The sequence below is a fragment of the Pteronotus mesoamericanus genome, unplaced genomic scaffold, assembly GCF_021234165.1.
Source record: "Pteronotus mesoamericanus isolate MK-2021 breed Mesoamerican mustached bat unplaced genomic scaffold, CSHL_Meso_final contig_20, whole genome shotgun sequence".
NCBI lineage: Eukaryota > Metazoa > Chordata > Mammalia > Chiroptera > Mormoopidae > Pteronotus > Pteronotus mesoamericanus.
This window is the reverse complement of record NW_026555085.1, coordinates 8,706,960-8,733,606: the sequence shown is the minus strand read 5'-3', so window position 1 is coordinate 8,733,606 and position 26,647 is coordinate 8,706,960. Positions and strand designations below refer to the sequence as shown.

The window sequence follows — 26,647 nt, the reverse complement described above, 5'->3', positions numbered from 1 at the left end:
GTGACAACTGATTTGAATTTATTAATCCTTTTATCTTTTTTGTCCATCCCTCCAACCTCCCTCCCATCTGGCAACTGTCAAAATGTTCTCTGTATTCATGATTCCATTTCTGTTCTGCTTGGTTGGGTTTTAGAATCAATTTTTTAAAATATTTTATTTATTTTTAGACAGAGAGGAAGGGAGGGAGAAAGAGAGGGAGAGAAAATTAATGTGTGGTTGCCTCTCACACGCCCCCTACCGGAGAACTGGCCCGCAACCCAAGCATGTGTGTCCTGACTGGGAATCGTACCAGCGACTCGTTGGTTCACAGGCCAGCACTCAATCCACTGAGCTACATCAGCTAGGGCTCAATTGTTGACAAATATGTATTGATTGCCATTTTATTGTTCATATTTTTGATCTTCTTCAAGAAGACCCTTTAACATTTCATATAATTGGTTTGGTGGTGATGAACTCTTTCAGATTTTTCTTGTCTGGAAGTTCATCATTTGTCCTTCAATTATAAATGATAGCTTAGCTGGGTAGAGTAACCTTGGTTGTAGGTCCTTGCTTTTTGTCACTTTGAATATTTCTTGCCCATCCCTTCTGGCCTGCAAAGTTTCTTTTGAGAAATCAGCTGACAGTCTTATGGTAGCTCCCTTGTAGGTAACTTAACTGCATTTCTCTTGTCGCTTTTAAGATTCTCTTTTTGTTTTTAACCTTTGACATTTTAATTATGATGTGTCTTGGTGTGGGCCTCTTTGGAGTCATCTTGTTTGGACTCTCTATGCTTCCTGGACTTGCATGTCTGTTTCTTTCACCAAACTAAGGAAATTTTCTCTCATTATTTCTTCAGGCAGGTTTTCAATTTCTCGCCCTCTCTTGTCTTATTCCAGCACTCCTATGATGCAAATGTTGGTGTGGCTGAAGTTGTCCCAGATGCTTCTTACACTAGCCTCAATTTCTTTAATTTTTTTTTCTTTTTGCTGTTCTGATGGGTGTTTATGGCTTTCTTACATTCAAAATCACTGATTTGAGTGTTGGCTTCATCTGCTCTACTGGCAATTCCCTGTAAATTATTCTTCATTTCAGTGAGTGTATCCTTTACTTCTGACTGGTTCTTTCTTATGCTGTTGAGGTTCTCATTACATTCACTGAGCATCCTTATAACCAGTGTTTTGAACTCTGCATCTAGTGGATTGGTTTTCTCCCTTATGTTTAGTTCTTATTTTTTTTTTTTGAAGTTTTGTTCTATTTTCATTTGGGCCATTTTCTTTGTCTCCTCATTTCACAGCCTCCCTGTATTTGTTTCTATGTGTTAGATAAAGCCACTATGTCTTCTGGGCTTGGCAGAGTGGCCTTATGTAATAGGTGTTTTGTAGGGTCCAGTGGCACAGCCTGCCTCTTCAATCACCCAAGGTGGGTACTTGAAGGCACCCCTGTGTGGCCTGTGTACACCCTCTTCTTGTAGTTGAGCCTTGACTGCTCTTGGCATGTCACTGGGAGGGATTTACCCCCAGGCCAGTCATCTGCAAGGACTGGGTGTGACTGCTGACTGCCAACCTCCAACCACTGTGGAGGATCAGTTGTGCAGGGGCCCACACCACACACCAGAACTTACTTCATCAGGGCAGTGGTGCCTGCTGAGTTTGTCCCTTGAGTGTGTTGTTTTTGGAGGTGGTTGGGTGTGGTGCTTCAATGTGATATGAAGCTGTCCTCTGAGTATGTAGTCTCTGGGGCCAAGGTCAGCCACGATCTGTGTTCTGCCCTAGAGCCACCGGGCATAAGCTACAAAGTGATCTGCAGATGGCTGCTACTTGTGCTGGGCTTAGAAGTGTCCAAGAGAGGCCAAACTGTGAATTAAACCTAGCAGTCGCTAGTGCGAGGCTTGGGGCCACTTAGTGAGAGGTACAGGGGTCGCTGAGGCCAGATGCTGCTTGCTTGAATGAATTTATGAAGATCTGAAGTATGAACCAAGGCAACCCTTTCTAATAGAAAAACCAATGGAAATGGCTTGGGTGGGCCCAAAAGTTGGGTCATACAGGAACTCAGGGAACCACCAGTGTGTGGCAAACAGTGAGCCAGGTTGATGGAGTCTCAGATATGGCTTCTGCCTGCCTGCTCTGTGATGGGAGGACTCATTAAGGTAACAATGGCCTCTGCAGGCACTTCTGTTTGGGAGAAAGCTGCACCCTCAGCTCTGGCCCTGCTGCTGGACAATTAAGTTCCTCCCCATATGTCTATGGTGCCTTTGAATCTGCTGTCCCCATGCTTGAGCTCAGAGGAGGTAAGTCTATGCATGGGCCCTTCAAGAGAAACTGCCTGGCACTACAAAAGCTTTTGTCTTCCTCAGCCTCAGTCCCTGCTGGTTTTTATAGCCAAAAGTTATGGAGAATTCTCTTCCTGGCAGTGGAACCCTCAGCTAGGGGGCCTGGTGTGGGACTGGGACCCCTTGTTCCTCAGAGGGGACCTCTGTAGCTGAGATATTTCTCCTGATTTTTATCCACCATCCATGGGTGTGGGATGAACTGGTTCCACATCTCCATGGCTTCTACCAGTCTCAATGTGGTTTCCTTTTTAATTCCATAGTTGTGTGACTTCATTCAGCTTGATTCCATTCAGTTCTGAATGATGGCTACACTTTACTTCAGTTGTAATTTTGATATGGTTGTGGGAAAATGAGAATACTATGTTTACCGATGCTGCCATTTTGACCCTCAATTTTATTAAACTCAGTGACTTATGAGTGAACAATATATTTCAGCAGAGGCAAGGGCTTCATCATGTAATATTTTGCAACAAGAACTTACACCATATCATTTTTCCAAAAAGATGTAACACTGTTCTTTCTTTATTTACAGTGTTTATATAAGTTTCATTTGATACATTCCTTAAGTAGACAAATTTGAAGGCAGGTATGTATTCAAAGAAAACAGATGATAATGAAATTTAAAAAATTCACTGAATCAATCATGCAAACCTCAAAGTAATGATTTTTGAATTTATATTGTAAAGAAGGTGATGATCTTCTCTTCAACAAAACCATGAGGGTCTGAGTTTTAAACAGTCTTGAGTTTTAACAGTGTAAGTCTAAGAAGAGTCAAAAGTAATGATAATCTAGAAGTTTTGGAGATGGATCTGAAATCTGGAATCAGTGATTACAGGATGGGTGTGCTCCAGGTTCAGGCATGACAGTTGGTGAGCAGCTGTTTGCATTCAAAAGTCAGTCTCCATTTCATGTCTACATATCTTAAAACCAGGACATTATGGAATAAAAGTTTGGGTCTTCACTGCTTAAGTTCTTACTAAATTTTCTAATAAAATTGCTTTTCATCCCTTTATTCTTATTTCTGTACATTATTCACAAATTATTTAAAATATAAAAAATAAAAAGGGTCCATTGTTCCAAATGGTAAATAAGAATGATTATTTTTCCTGGAACACTAAGGGTTAAAATAAAATACTGAATCTCAGACGGAGTATGCAAACAAATTAACTAGAGATTTTATAAAATATAGGTTTCCTAAGACCCAATCCCAAAGAGTCTGATTTATGTATGTTAGGGTTAAGGACCAGACATCGACAATTCTAATACAACTGGTCATTCAGTTAAGCTTGGTGAATGACCACTTGACAAAAAGAATACAAACCATCTGCCTTAAATGGTTGAAGCATTAATTTAGCTTCAGACAATTTCAGGTCTATTTTGCCATGACATTTTCATGCTGTGACTTTGCAAGAAGTCAACATAAAGTTCCTTCCCAAAGCCAAGATACTAACAAGTCAATACCACTGTTTTAATTTTACTTTTAAGGAAAACTATATTTAAAATTCTATTACAATATACTTGTTTAAATCCCAGATCCACTGTTTAAAGTCAATTAAGTTCCTTGGGCTTCAATCTCCATGAATTCTATGTCTACCCAATTAAAAAGAACATAGTATAAATGCAGTAGGAAAAGATTGAAAGCCGAGTATGACTATTCCTTTAAATAAACAGAACTTATCCAAACTTGCAGTGCTCCTCCACAATCATTGACACTATTCAAAAAGAACAAAAAGAAAAAAATAAAGCACAGATGAAACTTGGCCATCAATACCCAGAATTTTTGCAATGCATTTTCTCCTATTCTAGAACATTGCTTTTGTATATGGAGACTATATACACACTTGGGCCCAGAATTGCCAAGAATAAAGGAAGTATTTAGGAGTGTTCCATGGGAGGCCCTTCTCTGCAGTAATAATGGTTTTAATGATGACATGATTCTTCTAATGGACAGTATTTAATTATTTGCATGTAACATAAAAATTCTAAACTTACCTGACTTTGTGTAAAACCTCATAGTCAGTCACAGGCAATCCAAAAAGTTGTTCACCAGATGAATACGTAACAAATTTTCTCCACAGATCATCGAAATTAGCCTATAGAAGGGTTTTTAAATTATAGTAAAATATAATTAATTCAGATTGCATTAAAGAAGAATATATTATCATTATACTACATTGAGATTTATTTAATACTATCTATCAAACAAAGATTTGTGAAGCAAATTTATGTGATGCCAAGCTATCAAAAGAAAAGTTAAGCACTTAGGAAAATTAACTTTCAAGCTTTCTAAAAGTATTCATTTTATATAGTTATTTCTTTAATAATTTATGTGACCCCCAGATGACCTATATTTCAAGTGCCCATAAATATGTTTGAAGCTTCATTTTTAAAAATCTGTAATTCAGGCTGTATCAGTAATTTAGATTGGTCATCCCTCCTGAAGAGTCAAAATGAGTGAAGCATTATTATAAGCCACTCAACCCTGTTTTCTCTGTAAGGTATAATGAGTCTATAGAATGAAGGATTCCTTTTTAACGTAATGAAATAACAGAACAAAACTCCAGAAAAAGAACTAAACAAAATGGAGACGAGCAATCTATCAGATGCAGAGTTCCAAACACTGGTTATAAGGATGCTCAAGGAACTGAGTGGGGACCTCAAAAGCATAAAAAAACCCAGTCAGAATTGAAGGATACACTAATTGAAATAAAGAACTATTTACAGGGAATCAACAGTAGAGTGGATGAATCCAAAAATCAAATCAATGATTGGGAACATAAGGAACTATTTGAGATAGTTACAATTTAAATTAGCAAAGTTGAGAAATTCTGGCCAAGATGGAGGCATAAGTAGATAAAGTTTGCCTCCTCGCACAACCAAAGAAGGACAGCAACAAATTTAAAAACAAAAAATAACCAGAACTGTCAGAAAATCAAACTGTAGGGAAGTCTGACAATGAAGGTGCTAAAGAAGAAACATTCATCCAGACCAGGGCGCGGACATGGGCAGCCGGTGCGGAGAGGACGCGCAGCAAGGTGGCAGCAGGAGGATGAGGCAGGCAAAGCAGTGGCTGGAAGACCGGGCAGTCCTACATTTCGATGCAGATAAACTGAGATGAACAGCTGGGGAGCGAGACAGACCCCACAATCCAGGGCTCCAGCATGAGAAAAGAAACCGTCAAAATCTCTGGCTGTAAAAACCTGTGGGGGTTGTGGTGGCAGTAGAAACTCCCAGTCTCACAGGAGAGTCCGCTGGAGAAACTCATGGGGTCCTAGAACGTACACAAACCTACCCACTGGGGAATCAGCACCAGAAGGGCCCAATTTGCTTATGGGTAGTATGGGGAGTGACTGAAAGCTGGCCGAGAACCTCACAAGCAGCACTGTTCCCTCTCAGATCCCTCCTCCACACACAGCATCACAACTCAATGACCTCGGTTGCCCTGCCCTGGCAAATACCGAAGGCCTTGCTGCCCCCAACATAACAGGTGTGCTGACAAAAAAATATGGCCCAAATGAAAGGACAGATCAAAGCTCCAAAAATAGAACTAAGTGATGAACAGATAGTCACCTAATCAGCTGCACAGTTCAGAACACTCGTAATCTGGATGCTCGCTGAACTGGTTGAGTATGGTCATGAAATGGAGGGGAAAAAAAGGCTATGCAAAGTGAGTCAAAGAAAAATTTACAGGGAACCAACAGTAAAGGGAAGGAAAACAGGACTCAAATCAACGATTGGAAGCAGAAGGAAGAGATAAAACATTCAGCCAGAACAGAATGGAGAAACAAGAATTCAAAAAAATGAGGAGAGGCTTAGGAACTTTGGGGACAACTTTAAACATTCCAACATCTGAATCATGGGGGTGCCAGAAGGAGAAAAGGAAGAGCAAGAAATTGAAAACTTATTTGAAAAAATAATGAAGGAGAATTTCCCCAACCTGGCAAAGTCAACAGACTTCCATAAAGTACAGGAAGCCTGAGTCCCAAAGAAGTTGGACTCAAGGAAACATACACCAAGGCACATCATAATTCTATTACCCAAGATTCAAGATAAGGAGAGAATTTTAAAAGCAGCAATAGAAAAGGACACAGTTACCTACAAAGGAGTTCCCATAAGAGTATAAACTGATTTCTCTAAAGAAACCCCACAGGCAAGAATGGGCTGGAAAGAAGTATTCAAAGTCATGAAAGGAAAGGACTTACATCTAAGATTACTCTGTCTAGGAAAGCTATCACCTAGAGTGGAAGGGCAGATAAAGTGCTTCCCAGATAAAGTAAAGCCAAAGGAGTTCATCATCACCAAACCCTTATTATATGAAATGTTAAAGAGATTTATTTAAAAAGAAGATCAAAACTATGAACAGTAATATGACAACAAACTGATAACTATCAGCAACTGAACCTAAAAAAACAAACAAGCAAAAAAAAAAAGGCAAACAACTAGAACAAGAACAAAATCACAGAAATGGAGATCACATGGAGGGATATCAGTGGGGCAGGGTGGGGGGGCGACGAGGAGGGGAGAATGGGGGAAAAGGTGCAGGGAATAATAAGTATAAAAGGTGCAGGGAAAATAGACAGGGGGAGGTTAAGAATAGTACAGGAAATGGAGAGGCCAAAGAACTTATATGTACCACTTATGGACATGAATTAAGCGGGGAGGAATGCTGGTGGGAGGGGTGGTGTAGGGCGGAGGAAAATAATGGGGAGAAAAAAATCGGACAACTATAATAGTATAGTCAATAAAATATACTTTAAAAAAAAAAAAGAAGGCCAGAGATGGGCCTTGCATTGTCTTTTCAATGAAGTGACCACACCCCTGACACAAGGGTGACACATTAAATTGCTAGCTGCTGACCAATAAATTGGTAACTCTTGAGGGAAAGACAAGGAAGTGGGTCTATCTTCAAAATATACTCAGGCTCCAACCATTTCTATCAACACCAATACCACCACTCTGGTCCATGTTACTATCACCTCTCACCTGGATTATTGCAATAGTCTCCCTGCTTCTGCCCTTGACTGCCAATAATCTATTCTCAACACAGTAGTGTTCCACTGAAAACAGGAATAAGATCATGTCACTCTTCTCACTCAGAATCAAACCCAATGCTCTTCCTGAGGCTGGCATGTCTTCTACAGTCTGTTCCCTCCACACCTCTCTGCCCATATTGCTATTACTTTCTCCTTGCTCATTCTGCTCCTTGTTGCTTCTCATATATGCTCTTACCCAGGGCCTTTGCACATGCTCTTCCTCTGCCTGGAAAGCTGCTCCTCCAGGTGCCTGCCCAGCTCATTCCCTCACTTCTCTAGATCTCTGTTCAACTACCGCCTTCTCAAGGAAGGCTTCTCTGGAGACACTATTTTAAATTTCACCTCCACATACACACAGCCCAGCACTCTATGGCCCTTCTCTGCCTTCTGCCCACCCCCGCTCCTTTGGCATTTATCATCGTCCAACATTACTATCTCTTTTCATTATTTATTTTGCTTTTATTGCTGAGAGGTGTTACTTGGCCCAGCATGAGGCCACCAGGTGGGTAGGCCAGTTTTAGTCCTGGCTCTTCCAGAGAGGCAGCCCTTTCCCTGGGACTTTGGGTCCAAACCTGAGGACTTCAGTTAGCAAAGGAGAAGTGCTGGCAAGGGAGGAGCTGATTTTAGTCCAAGAGGGACCACCATATTTCTGGGGAGAGAAGAATCATGACAATAACAAGGAACTAGACTCTTTGTCCTTGGATATCACATGTAGGTGAAAGGCTTGTACCTGCTGCAACTCATGAAAACCCTTGCCAACACATGCACCTACTTTATAAAAATCCACGAGAGTTACTGGGCCAGACCTACCCTCCCTGAAACCAGGCAGCAGTGACACTGGGGTCTGTGACAGATGATTTCATCTGGTTTGCACAAGTTTATTCCACTAGGGGCCAGCTGGAATTCCTGGTTGCTCCAATGATCCTGAAGACACACTCTTCTTGTTAGAGTATAGCTGCTACATTTTAAAACGCTCAAATCAAAGGAGATACTTGAAAGTTAGGTGCCATATGAGATATTCCAGTTGGCTACGATGGTAAAAGCCTGAACTACCCCTCACACTCTCAGGAGGACCTGCAACTTGAGAGATTCCATCTAACTTGATTGAACCTTTTTGGCAAAAGTGTGCATGGAACCAGTGCAAAGCATCCAAGGAACATACACACAAAGCAGCAAGAACAAGATTACTGTCTCCACCTCTCCACTGACCTGCTTGTGGTGAGAAACCCAATTATCAAGGAATAGAAAGTAACTTCTGACATAGGTAAAGGGATATTTAGAAATACCCACCCAGTATGTGGCAAATCAAAGGTATAAACTACAGAAAGGCTTCATATGGCAAGATTTTCTGCAAAACACAGGTATTCCTAGTAAAAAAGAAAACACTGATTTTTGGATGGTAGCTCTGTAACTCCTAGTGGGATGGCCGTGGAAGCTGCCCGAGTATAAATGCAGAGCAAAACTGGGGCCAGTAAAGAAAAAAAGAAAAGTGAGTTCTAGGGGGAGGTACAGTACAGAGAGATGTTTATGACTGTTACTGTACTTTAAGAAGGAAAGACTGTTTTTAATGCTGACTGAGAAGATTTAGTAATAAGGAAGAGGTTGAAAGTAAAGAATAATAAGGGTCGACCTAAGACGAGACAGGGGAGAGAGTAAAGGGTCCCCAGGGACAGGAAGGGAGGCACATCTCTCTAAAATTTACATCATAGACTCTAAATTTCTTCTAAATTTGGAGACAAGGTCATCTGTTTCAAAAAATTCCAAAACTATTCCTCCTACATATGTCCTGTAAAATTTGCCAAGGCTGGAGACCCTGATCCTTTCCCCTCAACCCAGGCTCCAAGCCTATTAAGTTGGTCTCTTTACGAAGCTCAAGATCTATCCAGTTTTCTTTATTCCAAATGCCACTTCTTGGTCTCAGTCTTTACAATTTCTTGTTTGTATTACTGAAACTGCCATTGGCTATGCTATCCTCCCTCCAAATCACTCAGCATATTAGTGCTTGAGAAATCTTTTAAAAACACAAGGGTTGGAAAAATCCCAATCACTCCCTGCTTAGAGCCCTGCAGCCCTCAGGACAGGTGAACAGCGCCTCATTATGGCCTGCAAGGCCCTCCCATTGATGACTGAGGCTCACTCTGCTGCCCCATCCCTATTCTCTGTCTTCCTTGCCCACTACATCCCGCATTACACTTCTTCCATCTCCCTAAATCTCCCTGCTCATCTCCTCATTTGGGGGCCACAAATTCTGTCTAACTTGTATTTCCTCCTTCTTCTCCAGGCAAGGTGCAGTTTGGATGCCTCCTCTGTCTGCCCCACCAGCCCCCATCTGGATTGGGAGCTCCTTACATCTGTTTCCGTATCATGAGCTCTCATAACTAGATCACAGTGCTCACCACATGGCGTTGTAATTATTTCTCTCGCTGTGTTTCCTTACCAGGTTTTAGCAGTTTAGAGATAAAAACCATTTCTTAATCATCTTTCTGTCTATCAAGTCACACAGCAGACACTGATAAATATTTTTTTTTATAACTAAGAATGCAGATGAAAGAGGGAGACATAAAGAGAACATGAATGTATCGTACAGCCACTGCAGAAAACAGAAGAGAGAACAGGAACAAATCACAGAACTGCCTGATGCTCCTAGGGAGCTGGCTTACATAGGAATCCATGAATCTGAAAAACATTCATCCAAGTGAGTGTGTGATTTTGCTCTGTATGTGCTCGGCAATCTGAGTGTAGAAAAAGACAGTGAAAGGATGGCCTGATCCAATGATTACTGCCCAGTTCAGAGGAGGACAAAGGAGCAGGGTAGTTGAAAAGTGATGGATACTGAAGGAAGAAAATTAATGAATACAAAGGGAATACAAAGAAACCATTAATATTTAAAATCTTATTTGATACATGTTCTTACTCTATAATTTTTTATCACTTTACATACAAATGAGATGCTTGGAACTAGAATAAGGTATACACTTAAGTTCAAAATCAAAGTCTTACTCTCTAAAAATACAGAGAGGTATTCTGTGGAAGAGAGCATGGAGGGACACAAGAAAAAGAATCAATTACATTATTTAGCAGATCAGAATACTATTAAAATCTGTATGTACTTTAAACAAATTAACATTGTAAGGTAAAACACATACATTTTTCCCTAAAATCATTTTAAAAAATAACACATTATCAAATGTGTAACAAAAAATGTAGTTTTACCTGAAATATCTGTAGCCTGTTGCTAGCTTCTTGGGGTGGTATATTTGGAACCATGGGTCCTTCCTATAATGAATAATATAATCTCCATTTTAATTTCTAATCATAGTACCTATTAATTTACTGGATTTATCTATTAATTTTCTTTTAAATAAACATTTTTAATTTAAATGGTCTAATTTTGTGCTATACATTAAGTTGTCATTTATTTTTTGTAACTGTTTTACTGAGATTTAATTCACATATTATACAATCTGCCATTTAAAATGTACAATTCAATGGTTTTTGTGTAATGGAGTTGTGTAACCATGACCACAATCAACTCAAGAACATTTGGATCACTCCAACTTCCATTCATTTTTAAAGGATTTTGACATAGCTGATAAAAAATGTGACCAAATTTTATCCTGTATGAAGTCTGTACCACCAAAGCTGTGTCTCATTTCATTTATAAGTGATGACAGTGTGTTTGTGCATTAGAGTAACTGTTACAGAGTCCTGAGAACAGTCTCCTTCCATTAACTCTTCAACCCCATGTGGGAATAGAGATGCACATAGGCTGAATACTTGGGAGAAGCAGTAGGCAATCTCTGCTGGCATGAGCCAGAACATAGTTGCAAAAAGGACCCCAGAGGGTCTATACAATCATGGATGTTATGGACAGGTAAAACAGTGGACCAGATTCTTGGTATAACAGAATTATTGGGCAGTCAAATGTTGAATAATCCAACTAAAAAAGGTAAGTTTAGTACATGTAAAAAAGAGTTATATAACTAGCATCAAGGGCTTAAATGTCTTACGAATCCAGATCCATTGTAATCACCAAAAGAAAGAAAATTTTAGGAAATATGTCCAACTTCTGAGTTTAACATCAAGGAAGTTGACATTCTCAGTCATTATAACCAGTTGAATACTTTGTGGGACTAAGTATGAAATTTATTATTTATTTTCAGTGACATTTTTGGTTCTCTAAGAGTTAGCAGGGAAAAAAAATCAGTTGTGTAATACCTTGGAATTAGGATGTTTTTAGTTTCTTAGAGCCTTTCAATAACTGTATTGCATTTTCAACTATGAGAATTCTGACTCTTAGGGTAAAACCAGACCCTTTCCTCCTCCCATGATCGTTAAAGTTGTTGCTCCTTTTAACAGTTAAATCTTCTTTCTAACTCTATGAAACATGCTTGAAGGAGCAGCTATTCCCTTTTTTAAAGCTGTGGTAACCTCTTACATAGAATGTACAAATCACAGTGTATTTCTCAGGGTTCATCACTTCCATTTCATATACACATACCAGCAGACATGTTAACACAGAGTATGCAAATAGTTAAATTACCATCTCATATGCTTCTGCAAAGTTCATTACATCCTCACGAAACACTTCCACAGACTCAAGTAAATTGCTTTTAAATTTTGGCTGCACTTGAACTAGTTCATCTTGTACAGAAACCTAGGGGAAAATAAAGAGTACTCAATATGAGAGTGAAATAATATATTAACTGAAAGCTACAATTCTATTCTAGCAAGTCTGTTTTCCCACAGATGTCCTATATGAACAAAGACATCTCTGTACTGTTTTTGTAGAAACAGAAGAAAAAAAAAAACCCACAGAAATAAATAACCTAAATGCACCAACAGGAAATTCATATCATTCCAGTTCAGGACCCAAGAGGCAAAGACATCTTCTCTAATTGCAGTTAGGAAAGTTTGTTAGCTAATCCATCTCAGGCCATCACTGTGGCCAGGCAGTTACTTCTGTAGGCCCAGCCTGGGACACATGTTGTCTCTGGGGCCAGGCCAGCATCTGGGATTAGGAATCTCTAGTAGGTACACACAGTTGCAGTAGTTGGAACTGTTCCCTAAAAGAAAGTGATATTACTTTGGATACAAAATATATATATAGCAATGCCCCCCAAAATAATCTCCAAAGCTTCTGCTTAAAACTTCAATCTTAACACCCCTTAATTCATGCTTATTATCTGCCAGGCTCTTCACATGTTATCTCATTTAATTCTCACAACACCCCTGTTAGGCAAATACTAATATTATACCCATTTCACAGCTGATAAAACTGAGGCACACAGAGACTAAGCAATTTCTTCAAGGTCCCAACACCAGTGCAAGGCAAGGTCAAGATTCAAAACCTGGCATTGGGGTTACAATGCCCTCGCTCTTAACTGCCCTCAACAACAGCACCTTTCTTGTTTGGAACATATACTACTTTAAGCTTAATGGTGATTAAAGTATGGAATTATCTATCTCTACTAAAGGATAGGTCACTGGGTTTAACACTAACAGTTAAAGAGACACAAGAGTAACTCACGTGAATTTTTCCCATTGAACAACAGAAAGTCGGACTTCACTAAATCTCAGTGGAATGTTCCCCCATTTCCTTCCTAAGAGTCACTCTCCTGACTGAGTAGCAAACATTTTTCAAAACAAACAATTAGACAATATTTAACTTGAACTTAAATAAACATGAGTATAAAAATATTTTATATATATTACCTCAGGTGAGCTCATAAGCACATATAAAAAATTCCTAAAATATTCCTCAGTGACCACATGAAGAAATTTAGAAACAAAGGTTATTAACTTGCATATAATCACACAATTGGCTAATGGCAGAAATGGAATCACAAGCCATGACCCCAGTTTCAGCTCTGTGTCCTTGCTACTATGACTTGCTTCAATCTCAATGACAAATCTTTCCATAAACCAGAAATTTTAAGCCATTCTTAACTTAATTAATATTCAATAAAAATTTTCAGTATAATTAAAGAATCTGGACCATCACTTGGAGTTCATTTTTAAAGTCTAATTTGTGGTGTGTAAATATTTACCTACTTCAAAATGCTTAGAGAGAAATATGTACCAATAAATGCATCATTAAAAAAGATCTCAAATCAGTAACTAACCATCCACCTTAACAAACTAAGCACAGAAGAAAAAAACTAAACCCATAGCAAGCAGAAGGAAAGAAGTAATTTTTAAAAAAGCACAAATAAATGACATACAGAATAGAAAAATCAATGGAGAAAATCAACAAATTTAAAGTTTCATCTTTGAAAAAATCAACAAAATTGATAAACTTTTACTTAGACTAACCTAGGATAAAGGAGAAAGAGGCTGAAATTAGAAATGAAAGATAGGATATTACCACCTACTTCACATAAATAAAAAGGACTATAAAGACACAATCAACAGGCAACCTATAGAATGGGAGAAAATAACCGCAAATCATGTATCTGATAAGAATTAACATCCAGGAACAAACAACCCAATTAAAAAGTAGACAAAGAACTTGAACAGACATTTCTTCTCCAAAAAAAATACACAAATGGTCAGTAGTATATGAAAAGATGGTCAGCATCATATATTATTAGGGAAATGCAAATCAAAACCATAATTAGATGCCACCTCACCCATTAGAATCCCTACTCTACCAAGGAAACAGAAAATAACAAGTGTTGGTAAGGATGTGGAGAGATTGGAACCACGTGCACTGTTGGTAGGGATATAAAATGGTGCAGCTGCTATGGAAAACAGTATGGCAGTCCTCAAAAAATTAAAAATAAAATTACTATATGACCCAGAATTTTACTGCTGGGTAGATATCCAAAAGAATTAAAGGTAGGATGTCAAAGAGATATTCATACATCCATGTTCATAGCAACATTATTCACAGTAGCTAAAAAGTGGAAGCAACCTAAGTGTTCCTGATGCATAAAAAAATAAATAAAATGTGTAAAATATATATTGAAATATTATTCAGACTTCACAAGGAAAATATTCTGGCACATGCTACAAACATGAATGAACCCTGAAGACCTAATACTAAGTGAAATACCCAAGTCACAAAAAGACAATACGTACAATTCCACTTTATAAGGTACCTAACATAGTCAAATGCATAAAGAGAACAAGTAGAATGGTAGAGGCTGAAAGAAGGGAGAACGAGGAGTTATTGATTAATGGGTACAGAGTTTTACAGTTTTACATAACAAAAAAGTTTTGGAAATTGATTGCACAACAATGTGAATATACTTACCGCTACTGAACTATATATACTTAAAAAATGGTTAAGATGGTAAATTTTAATTTATGTGTATTATACCACAATTAAAACAAAACTTAGTACAAAGCTATAATAGTCAAGACAGTATAGTACTGATATAGGAATAGACATATAGTTCAACAGAACAGACTTGAGTCCAGAAATAAATCCTTCCATTTATGGTCAACTGATTGTCAACAACTGGGTGTCAAAGCAATTCATTGGTAAAAGGAGAGTCTTTTTGCCAAACAGTGCTGAGACAACTGGATACCTACATGCTTTTGTATGAAGCTGGACCCAAAACACACAACACAGAGAAAAATTAACTCAAAATGTATCAGAGACCTAAATGTAAGAGCTTAAAATTGTAAAATTATCTTAAGAACAGACATAGTAGTAAGTCTTCATGACCATGGATTAGGCATTGGTTTCTTGGATATGATACCAAACACATAAGCAAAATAAAAATAAAAATTAGAGAAACTGGAATGCATCAAAATTAAAAATTTTACTGCAAGAGACATCATCAAGAAAGTGAAAATAAAACCAGAGAATAAGAGAAAATATTTGCAAATTCGTTGATAAAGGACTTAGATCCACTCTTACAACCCCAAAATAAAAGAAACAAATGACCTGATTTCAAAAACAAGCAAAGGATTTAAATAAACATTTCTCCAAAGAACACATACAAATGGCCAATAAGTACCTGAAAAGATGCTAACATCATTAGTCACTAGGAAAATAAAGTACTGGTACATGAGATAATACAGAACTTTGAAAACATTATGCTAAATAAAAGAAGCTGTCATGAAAGAGTACATATTGTATGATTCCATCAGTACCAAATATCCAGAAAAGGCAAATCCATAGAGACAAAAAGTAGAGTAGTGGTTGCCAGAAGCTGTGGTGAGAAAATGAAGAGTAACTGCTGATGAGTTTAAGGTTTCTTCTGGGATGATGAAAATGTTCTAATACTGGATACTGATAGTGTTTGTACAACTCTGTGAGTAGTTAAAAATTAGTGAATTGTAGATTTTGAAATTGTAGATTTTGAATGGTAAATTTTATGATATATAGATTACATGTCAATAAAACTATTAAAATAATAATATTTACCTTTTAAAAAGTATGAAGCATATTTTTTTCTAGGTGACTTCAGCAAGTCGTTATAAGAGTTAAATTAGAATTTATAAATGAAAAAAATAAGAATTAAGTTTGTACTTACAGCTTTGCTCTGCAATTTGTTGAAAGAATATCTCAAGGTATCAACTGCTTCTGATTCTTCTTTGGTTACTTCAACTTCAAATCTGTTTAAAATAGCATAGGCTTCCTGTGGAGTAAGGGTAGAGTTCAGAAACATCAAAAGGAAAGTGTCAAATGATTCAGATGCCTTCTAGAAACACATTCCTACGTCTTAGAAAGCAGACTATTCCAGAAGACATGTTTCCAACATTAAATGTATAAAGACGCATCTCTAGAATCTCACTGGCATTGTTTTTGTCTCTAGGTCCTAGGCCCTGAAATCAGCATTTAGTAAGTGCCTAGGTGATCCTGATGGAAATGTAAACACATCACAATGAGACACTATCCTAAAAAATACCCCTCAAGTCATTTTCTTCCTCTCTCTCTGCCTTGATCTTGTATCAACACCATGTAAAATATTTTCTCATGCTCTATTATAAGAAGTGGAACAAAATGGTGATATGGGAGATACTCCAAAGTAAAGAAACTTGAATGATTAAAGAAATGAATCGGCAACTGACTTTTCCAAAAGAATTCATGTTGAAGAATTGAGCTTCGGCAGTCAGGAAAAAAAAAAAGTATGATAATTTGTTAAATCTTGAAGATGGGTGATCAGCATCGAAAATTCCCATTTACTAAGATTTAAAGAAGTAATAAAGATATGAAATTCATTAGCTACCAAAGAGTATAAACTCTAAATGGATTCAAGAAAGTGATGCTCACTCATGAAACTAGGTGCCAAAAGGAGGCTGTGGAAATGCCAGTTCCCCAGCTGTTACAGGCAATAAGGGAGTGCAATGTCTACAGACAATAATTTAAAGTAATAAAATGAATTAAAAGTCTGATTTTTATTATCATCATGAGCCAGAAATTCTAAATATTAGTTGTAAAATACTTATAGTAGACAGAAAAATGGCCCCCTCAAAGTTGTCCACAACCTAATCTCCAGAACCTATGAATATGTTATCTTACATGGCAAAAGGGGCTTTGTAGGTGTGATTAAGTTACAAAAACCTAAATATCCTGGGAGACTATCCTGGGTTAACGGGGTGAGCCCAATATAATCACAAAGGTTCATACAAGGGAAATATGGAGGAAAGAGATTAGGAGTCAAAGATGTGAGGACACAGCAGGGGCAGGAGAGATGCCATTGCTGGAAGAGGCCGCGAGCCAAGAGTGCAGTGAGCCTCTAAAAGGTGAAGAAAGCAAGAAATGCTTTCTTCTTTAGAGCCTCCAGAAAAAATGCAACCCTACTGACATCTCAATTTTAGCCCTATATAGCTTTCAGATTGCTGATCTCCAGCAATGTAAGATAATAAATTAGTGTCATTTTAAGCTATTAAGTTTATGGTAATTTGTTATATCGCAAAAGAAAGTGAATGCAGTTCTATTCCCTAAAAACATCTGCTGACTTAAGTTCCGACAGTTTCCCAGGAAGCCTAAGTGGACCACTCCCATCATGCTGTGCATGGCGTGCCACTGGCCATGAGTGAGACCTATAACTGGTTTCTAAGGAAATATGAAGATATTTGAGGAACTTGCCTAACATGTGAGACAATGCAACCATTCCCTTCCATAGAATGTTGGTGCCAGCATAAAAAATAAACAAACACTGTTTATACTGGTATATTATTAATATTTTAATATTCCTTTGTGCATTGTACACTGTTGATAATGTCAAAATACCTCCACAGATACCAAGAAAGGAGAAATAGGCAGACTGTGCCATAAAATAAAGAAATATGTTAACAGAATAAATTTTTTAGAGTGTCTCTATTTCGTTTTTTAAAAAATATCATTTCAAGAATGAAAAATGTAATCATTTCTTACCTCAATTGGTCCCAAAGTCATGTCCATTTGAATTTCATTATTACGGATACAAGACAAGGCTTCCATTGCAAACCTGACATCATCTAAATCACGAATAGGTCTAGATAACTTTTTCAAGTATTCATTAATAAATGCTATCATGTCTGACATTTTCTTTTTGTATTCTTCATTCAGGTATCGACAGAGTAACATCTTCCATGCCTTAGCCTCAATTGATAAGGCCAATTTCATCGGCCCTGGTGAAGACAAGAAAAGATCAAAATAGAATACAACTGACATTCTGAAATGATTCATTTTTAATATGTAACTGCACTGTCCTGTTTGATAGTCATTAACCACGTGTGGCTTATTGAGCACTTGAAAAGCAGTTGGTCTGAATTAAATGTGCTGTAAATTTACCAGATTTTGAAGATTTAATTCCTATCCCCATGGAGTATGTCAAGCTGTAGAATGAGGATACTAAAGCCTGTGGAGAAGAATTTCAGAAATTACTTCTACTGCTATGCAATGTGAACCTTGTTCTGTTTTTGGCCATCCCATTAGCAGCCCTCACTCATCAGCCGATCTTCTTCTAGGTAACCCCACACAGTGCAGTACAGTATTTTTTTTGTCTGCCAAACCTGCCCATTTTTCTGTTATTACACTTCCTACCTCATCCACATCTAGTATAACCTGACACTGTACCTGGGCCTAGCTGATTCTCCCAACCAATCGTGACCTTGCATGTACTAATCAAAATCCATTCTTCTGAAAGAAAAAGTCACTCACAGAGGGAGGAAGAAATGAGAGTCACAGAGAAAAGATTTCCTCAGATCCCTATACTATCCCTGGTTCTAGTCCACTCTTAAAACTCAGCTGCATCTTGGATTCTGGAATATACTTTTTTCCCTTCATATAGCTCAAACAGGTTTCTGTTTCTTGAAAACAGAATAGTTCTAACTAGTCAACTCTACATGATCAGTCCTCACCTGTTTCCCTTTTCTCCTCTTGGTACCCCTAAACTCCACAGCTCTGCCAAGCTTGAAACTTTGCTCCTCTAACAGTAAAACTGAGAGGACGAGGGAACTGAGGGAGTTAACCACTAGGAGGATAAAATAATGGGTAGAGTGCAGTTTCCAAAATGCTATAGAAGTTCTTGTAATTATTGCCCCTGATATATAGTTTCTGTTTCTAGCTAAATAATACCCTCAAGATTTGTGATTCTTCTCCAAATTAAAGATATAATTGTAATAGCATAACTATTATAGTAATCAGTATAATAGTATTATATCGTCTTATAGATATAAGAGTATTTAATCTTTATTGAACATATAAAGTAGTTCATGAGGTGAGCATTGTCTATTACCAGAAGAGGATTCAAGTAATTTTGGTAGTCAAATTTGAGCATCACAGTTACACTGATTGCTTGAGCATAGATCTGAAAATCTATTTAAGGTAGACAGTTGATGTAAAATAGGTTGGTCATTCAAATACCTTCTGAGAATAAAATCTCACAAACTTAAGACAAGACTGATTGTATCTCTGTGACCTTGGCAATTAGTAGCCACCACAACCAGTTTTAAGCCCGTACCATAGACTAATTCACCTTAGTTCACATACTTTTGCAAGTCAGTTAGTTTCAGCTCCTCTCTTCTGAATGTCAACCAATCAGGAGGAACATACTCAATAAACCTGCCTTTGAGTACCAACCAATCAGCAACAGCCTCACCTGAGCAAGCATCCTTTTACAGATGATGTTAGCCCATTTAGGCCCATAACATGAGACCTGTAGTCTGCTCTGCTGGAGCACTGTGCCTGACCAGCATAGTTCTCCCTCACTGCAATAAGCAATAAAGTCAGCTTGAGCATTTTATTTCAGACATTAAATGCTTGTCTCATCATCCTTTGATACTCTAATCCCAAATGGATTAATTTCTCAGGAGACCTCAAACTGTCTGATTCCTGTATCTCAGGTACACCACACCTCCTCTGTATTTATAGTTGTTTAACAGCCAACTGAGGAACTGTGCAGCATACTAAGTGTACATTAAGCCACACTGGTATAATATATATAAAAATACATACTATATAAAATACATATTTTACATATGTATATACAACATACATGAACAATATTAGTGGTCCAGAAATATTTAATATTTATATTATTGTACCAAGTTAGCTTAATGACTGCTTTCTAAATAAAGTAACATTTCATGTAAAAATACAGATAGTTTGTATATTATTTTTAAAATACCTGTATGCAATTCAAGTGCTCCTACAATGATAATAGGCTTCAACTCATCAATCTCCTGTTCAAAAGTAGCATAGCGCAGAATTTCTGATCTGATTTCGGTCAGAGAGGGGTTGTTAGCCAAAAACTCCTGCAGTAAAGAAACAATGTTTTCTTTAGCTTTTGACAATACAAATCTTACACTTATTGTAATTACATTAGAAAATTGTACTTGCTTATATACTTTTCCACTTGTATGTGCTATCAGACCAGGGCCTTGGTAAGGAAAGGGATGAGTTGTTAGCTTTGGAAGAGGGGCTATGTGAGGGAATTTCACAAAATCATAGGAATGGCTGTTCAGAGTTCTGAAGTTTCCTTAAGTCTAAACAAAAATACAGCTGAGTCTTTTTAAGTGTGCCATGCCCTGAATACCTAGCCTCTGGGCAGTCTGGAACAAAACCAGTACTCAGTTGTTGAAGCAAATAAAACAAAATCTGCCTGAGCCTCATTATTATCAATTAGCTCAGGGTCAATGTGAGAATAACACACAATATAATGTGTTACATGCTGGGCATTTATAGATTCTTGACCTCGCTCATGAGTTCCTGTCATTGTCACTGATACTTTCTTGGTGTTCCCACACACATTAGACATAAACAATTCAAACCCAAACTGCATCACAAGTAGCAGAAATACACCTTCACTTTCACATCTCGATCCTCTGTCCAGAGCGTCTTGTATTTCTGGAAGTCCTGCAGGGCCTCATGAGCCACTTTCCTTAGAGAATTCACAGAGGAAGAAAGGAGGAGGACCAGCTTGGAAATATCCTTGTGTTCAGCTACACCTGGATAAAAATTCTTCAGCTTCCTTGCAGGAATTATTTCTTCAAAAGATCCTGAAAACAGATGTTTTTAAATATAGATAACATCGACATTCAACTTTAAATATTATATCAATTTTAATATTTATACTTTTTCAAGCTGTATTTTTAAAGACTCTCCCTCTAAGTAATTAAGAACTATTCTCTTGTTATCTTCACTTATTCTGACTAAACTATTGTGTCTTATTAACCTATTGTGGTTTAGATTTCTTTAATGTGAAAACCTGTGTTATTCAGAGGAGACAAATGAAAGACACCCCCCCCCAAAATTTTTTTAACATCCTCCAAGGAAAGTTCAGAGTTGAAATTGCTACCTTCCAAAATAGCATGGTGGTTAAAGGGGAGGCAACACATAGAACCTTATGCCAGTTATTTAATTTTCAGAGAGATACTTGCAAGAATGAAAGGAGACAATACATGTTTGTCTTCAGCTAGGCATGTGGGAATACAAGAGATCATCCAGTCACTATTAACCACCACTATAAACATTATTTGCCTGGCCTGGCTGGTGTGGCTCAGGGGTCTGAGCACCAGACTGCCAACCAAAGGGTCGCCGGTTCAATTCCCAGTCTAGGGCACATACCTGGGTTGTGGACCAGGGTAGGGAGCATGCGAGAGGCAACCACACAGTGATGTTTTTCTCCCTGTCTTTCTCCCTCCCTTCTCCTCTCTAAAAATGAATAAATAAAACCTTAAAAAAAAAAAAACCTCTTGCCAAAATCTGGTTATCACAGCCTTGATGGAAATCCTCAAGTATTTTTCATCAGAGACCATACAGATACTGTTGTTTGGCGCAAACACTGCCTTACTTTTTATAAGTTATAAACAATTGAAAATCATGTGATTTCACATAAAATTCCAGATTTCAGCTTCTTTCTTGGTAGTACAGTGCCCACATTCCTTCATGGCAACAATTAGCTGACGCTGAGTAGTATCTCTCCTAAGGCCAGTCACTCATTTGCTCTTTCATCTCATATTTAATCAAAATCAAAGCAAAAGAAAATGATAGGGAATAGGTTTAATTAAGTTAATTAACTAATTAACTAACTAATGTTGCATGTCTGGGTAGTTCTATCCCTTTTACTGCATGGAAGTATTCCATTGTGTCAATATACCACACTTCGTTTATCCACTCACCAATTTTGGACATCTAGGTTGCTAGCACTTTGGGGCTATTACAAATAATGCAGCTATGAACATTCACATACAAGTCCTTACATGAACATATGATTTCATTGCTCTTAGATAAACTCCTGGGGGTGAAGTTGCACAGACAAATGGTAAAGATTTGTTTAACTTTTTAAGGAAGTGTCCACCTGGTTCCAACGTGGTGTACCTTTTTACATACCTATCAACAATGCATCAGAGTTCCAAGTCCTATGTCGACAATCAGTATTGTCGATTATCACTTTTTTATTTTAGCCATTCTAATTGGTGTGTAGTGGTATCTCGTCATGGTTTATTAAATTTGCATTTTCCTAATAACTAAGGCTACTGAGCATGTTTTCATGTTTATTAGGCATTCATATTTCTTCTTTGTTCAACTGTCTCATCTTTTGTCCATTTGGGTTGGGGAAGTATCTTAATATTGAGTTGTAAGAGTTTTTTTTATATTCTGAACACAAGTACTTTATCAGACATGTGATTTGCAAACATTTTCTCCCAATCTGTGGTTTTTCTATTTTTTTTAATTGTTGTTCAAGAACAGTTGTCTCCATATTCCCCCTAACACTTCCCTCCACTCCACCCATCCCCACCTCCCACCCTGATCTTATCTCCTTCGGCTTTGTCCACGTGTCCTTTGTAACTGTTCCTTGAACAACCTTCCCAATTTTCCCGTTATCCCTCTCCCTTCTCCCCTCTGGTTACTGGCAGTTCTTTTTTTTCAATGTCTCTGGTTATATTTTGCTTGCTTGGTTGTTTTGTTGATTAGGTGGCTTCTCTTTTTAATTTATCTAATGGTGTCTTTTGAAAAGCGAAGATTTTTAATTTGAATGAAGTTAAAATTACCATTCTTTTTCTTTTATGGATCATGCTTTTGCTGTCCTATCTAAAAAAATCATTATGTAACCCCAAACCACAAAAATTTTCTCTGATGTTTTATTTTTTATAAGTTTAAAAAACATAACTTATTTTTTATAGTTTTAGTGTAACGGGGCACATCCAGGGTCCCTTCAAAGGGTATTTGTGATGGGGTCTAGAGATTGGGGTGTCCAAGAAAAATATATTCTCTCCACCCCAGGGCGGGCCGCCATGGAAGATGAGACCAGGAGCAAGGCCATTGAGAGTCATTTTACATGTGAATAACAGGACAGCTTCATTCCTTATATGCAAAGAGGGTTATTTTGCATATCACCAAGGCTAATCATGAAGGTTTGAAAGACTTAATACAGAATGTAACTGAGAGAGGAACGAGAGACTGGGGCCTGAGGGAGAGACAAAGGGACACAGATTCTGGGGAACAATGTGAAGACCAAGCAGGAAGAAAGAGGGGAGAAAGGACTCTTGCTAGTGGGCCATGAGAAGGTGCCACATGGTTTGGATTAAGAGCTGGAGATCGTGGAGACACAGCGGATGGTACTGGGAACAGTAGGAGGCTTGCCTAGCTGAGCCGCAGACTTCTGTTCTTTTTCTTCCGAAGGACAGTACCCATGACAGGCCTGACTGGCCTTACTGGGCAAAGGGAGGAAGGCAGGACTGTGTGTGCTGGTGATTGTTTTGAAGGGATTTTTGAGGTTTAAGGGCGACATTTAGCCATTAATCAAACCTGTATAACTTTTGAATAAATAGTTCCTTTCCTTTTCACCAAACTCTGCCATTCAGAGCCATAATTCCAAGGGCGGCGGGTAAAGGACCCACAACCGTGGGACCCCAGAAAAGGGGTGGGGGGGGGTCGTTGTTTCAGTAATAGCATCTGGGCAACACCCTCCACGGGTCCATTTGTCCGGTAACATTAGTTCTTCTATAATTCACTTTGAGTTAATATTTTTTCTTTTTTAAAGTTTTTTTTAATTAATTGTTTTTTGGTGAAAGTTGTCCTCATTTTTTCAACAAGTGCTGGAGTGCATGTGGAGAAACAGGAACTCTAGTGCACTGCTGGTGGGAATGCAGACTGGTGCAACCCCTGTGGAATACTGTATGGAATTTTCTCAAAACACTAAAACTGGAACTGCCTTTTGACCTGGCAGTTCAACTGCTGGGATTATACCCTAAGAATCCTGAAACACTTTGAGTTAATTTTTTTCAAAAATTTATTTTTTAGAGAGAGGGAAATAGAGGGAGAGAAAACATCAACATGTGGTTCCCTCTCATGTACTCCCCACTGGGGAACCTGGCCTGCAACCCAGGCATGTGCCCTGATAAGGAATTGAACCAGTGACCTTCTGGTTCACAGGCTGGCACTCAATCCACTGAGCCATGCCAGCCAGGGCAGAAACACTTTGAGTTAATTTTTATGTATAGTGTAAAAAGGAGCCCAACTTCATTTTTTTGTACACATATAACCAATTGTTCTACCACTATTTGTTGAAAATACTCTCCACAACCACACTGAATTGACTATATCTTTGCAGAAAGTCAAGTGACACTAAGAATTTATTTTTGAATTCTCTATTCTGTCCCATTGATCTATGTATCTGTTCATAAGACAGCACCACATTGTTCTGAATGCTCTAGTGGAGCAAGTTTCAAAATCAAGTAGTACAAGTCCTCCAGCTTTATTCTTTTTCAAAATTGTTTTGATTATTACGGTCTGAATTTCCCTATTCCGTACTAAAATTTTAGGAGCAATTTGTCAATTTATGCAAAACAGCCTTCTTGGATTTTGATAGAGATTTCATTGTATCTATAGATCAATTTGGGGAGAATTGACATCTTAACGTTGAGACTTCTAATCCTTAACCATGGTATTTCTCTCCATGATGTTATCTCTCAGCAACGTTTTATGGTTTCCATTGTACAGACTTTACACTTCTTCTGACAAATTTATTTTATTCTTTGTAATATTACTATAAATAGTTTTCTTAATTTCATTTGCAGATTGTTCAGTATTTAGAAATATAAGTGATTTCTGTATATTAATCTTGTATCCTACAAACTTGTTGGTTTATTAATTCTAGTAGTTTTTGTGTGTGTGCATGTGTGTGTATTCCTGAGGATGCTTTTACAAGATCATCATCTGCTAATAGTTTTACTTCTTTCTTTCCAATCTGTTATCTCTAATTTCTTTCCTTCTCTTAACTCATTGGACAGAACCTCCAGTATAATGTTGAATAGATGTGATGAGTGTCAGCATTCTTGACTTGTTTCTGATCTTGATGTCTAAATGAGCGTGGTAAAGAACTGTCCTTGCTGGGGTCTCGTAGGTACCTTGAGACTTCATCCCGATGAAGCGGTTCTCCAGGATGTCGATGTGACCCACGCCATGCTTGCCAGGAACTTCATTAACGTAAGTGAAGAGCTCTAAGGACGTGTGGTGGATGGTGCCATCCTTGACACTGGTCACCTTCACGGGGACACCTTTCTTGAACTCAATCTCCAAGATGTCAGGACTGTTGGGACCTTTGGCCAGGTCCTGAGTCTTTGTGTAGAGGCAGGGAGGTGCATGGTTCTTGCAGTTCTCCAGGATTCTAGCCTCATAGCTGATGTACATAAGGTTCTCGTCCATGCTCCACGGGCTCTTGGGGGATGGGGATTCCATGTTGTTTTGCGTACTCCAGGTCGTTGCAGCCTGGAACCGGCTGTAGAACTCAGGCATCCTCCAGGGGGCGATGATCTTAATCTGGGGAGCCAGTGAGTGGCAGGTGAGCTCAAACCAGACCTCGTCAGTCCCCTCTCCTGTGGCACTGTAGGACACATACTTGACCTCCTCCTACTGGGCGATCTCCACTTGTTTGAGGGCAATGCAGGGCCTGGCCAGAGAGGTGCCCAGGAGGTAGCAGTCCTCATACAGGGCGCTGGACTAGATGGTGGGCCAGAAGAACTCCTCCACGACCTCCTTGCTGACGTCCTCGATGAACACCTTTTTGGCCCAGAGCTTCAGAGCCTTCTTCCTGGCTTCCTCGAAGTCTTCCTTCTGGCTGATATTAGCCAGGTAGGCGAAGACATAATAGCCTTGCTCCTTCACCCACATGAGGATGCAGGATATATCCGGGCCACCACTATAGGCCAGAACAATGGAGCTCTTGCTCTACATATCTGGGTTGGAGGTGTGGGTTCCCGGCTTCTGGAATCAGTCATTCCCACTTGGTGAACCTCTCTCAGGGTCCAAGCGTTGGTGGCAGAGCAGGCTAATTTTCATATATATGTTTCTGCTGCTTCTGTCCTGTTCTACTGATCTGTTATCAATTCTTGGACCATTAAAAGGCTGTCTAAATTAGTCTGACTTTATAATACCCCTTGGTATTTGGCAGTCTACCCTACCTTGTTTCTCTCTTCACAGGTTTTTGATTCCTTGTACTTTCATATAATGTTACAATAAATCATTAAAATTTTATCAAGAAATTATAGGAAAAATTCTGCTGTAATGTGACTGGAATTGTATTGAATTTTTAAGTTAATTAATGAAGTGACTTCTTCATGTTATAAATTTATTCTAGTCTTCCATGTCCTTAAGTAATCATTTTCCCCAAAAATGGTGTGAAAATATTTTTTACATTTATTTATAAAGTACTTCGTGGTTCTGTGGCTATTGAAAATCTATTTTACCTTTTACATTATTCCAGATTTACTGAGATATAATTCACATAATTTTATTAGATTTCAAGTGAGTTATTGACCATTACAGAAACACTCTTTATTTTGTATATTGGTCTTTATACATATATATTACTGAACTTTTTAGTTATTATAGTTGTTTACAGATTCCTTGAATTTTCTA

The 26,647-nt window shown here is 38.2% G+C and overlaps 1 protein-coding gene across 1 annotated transcript in view; it reads right to left on the bottom strand.

Annotated features, from left to right (window-relative positions):
• Nucleotides 1–26,647, bottom strand: part of DNAH8 (dynein axonemal heavy chain 8) — a 302,018-nt gene that overhangs the window by 205,399 nt on the left and 69,972 nt on the right. The window contains exons 23-29 of the mRNA XM_054569318.1: nt 20,588–20,784; nt 19,914–20,040; nt 17,678–17,913; nt 15,831–15,935; nt 11,885–11,998; nt 10,555–10,617; nt 4,301–4,401 (exon numbers count right to left, since the gene is read on the bottom strand). Coding sequence (XP_054425293.1) covers nt 4,301–4,401; nt 10,555–10,617; nt 11,885–11,998; nt 15,831–15,935; nt 17,678–17,913; nt 19,914–20,040; nt 20,588–20,784 — 943 coding nt within the window. The remainder of the gene's footprint in view (nt 1–4,300; nt 4,402–10,554; nt 10,618–11,884; nt 11,999–15,830; nt 15,936–17,677; nt 17,914–19,913; nt 20,041–20,587; nt 20,785–26,647) is intronic.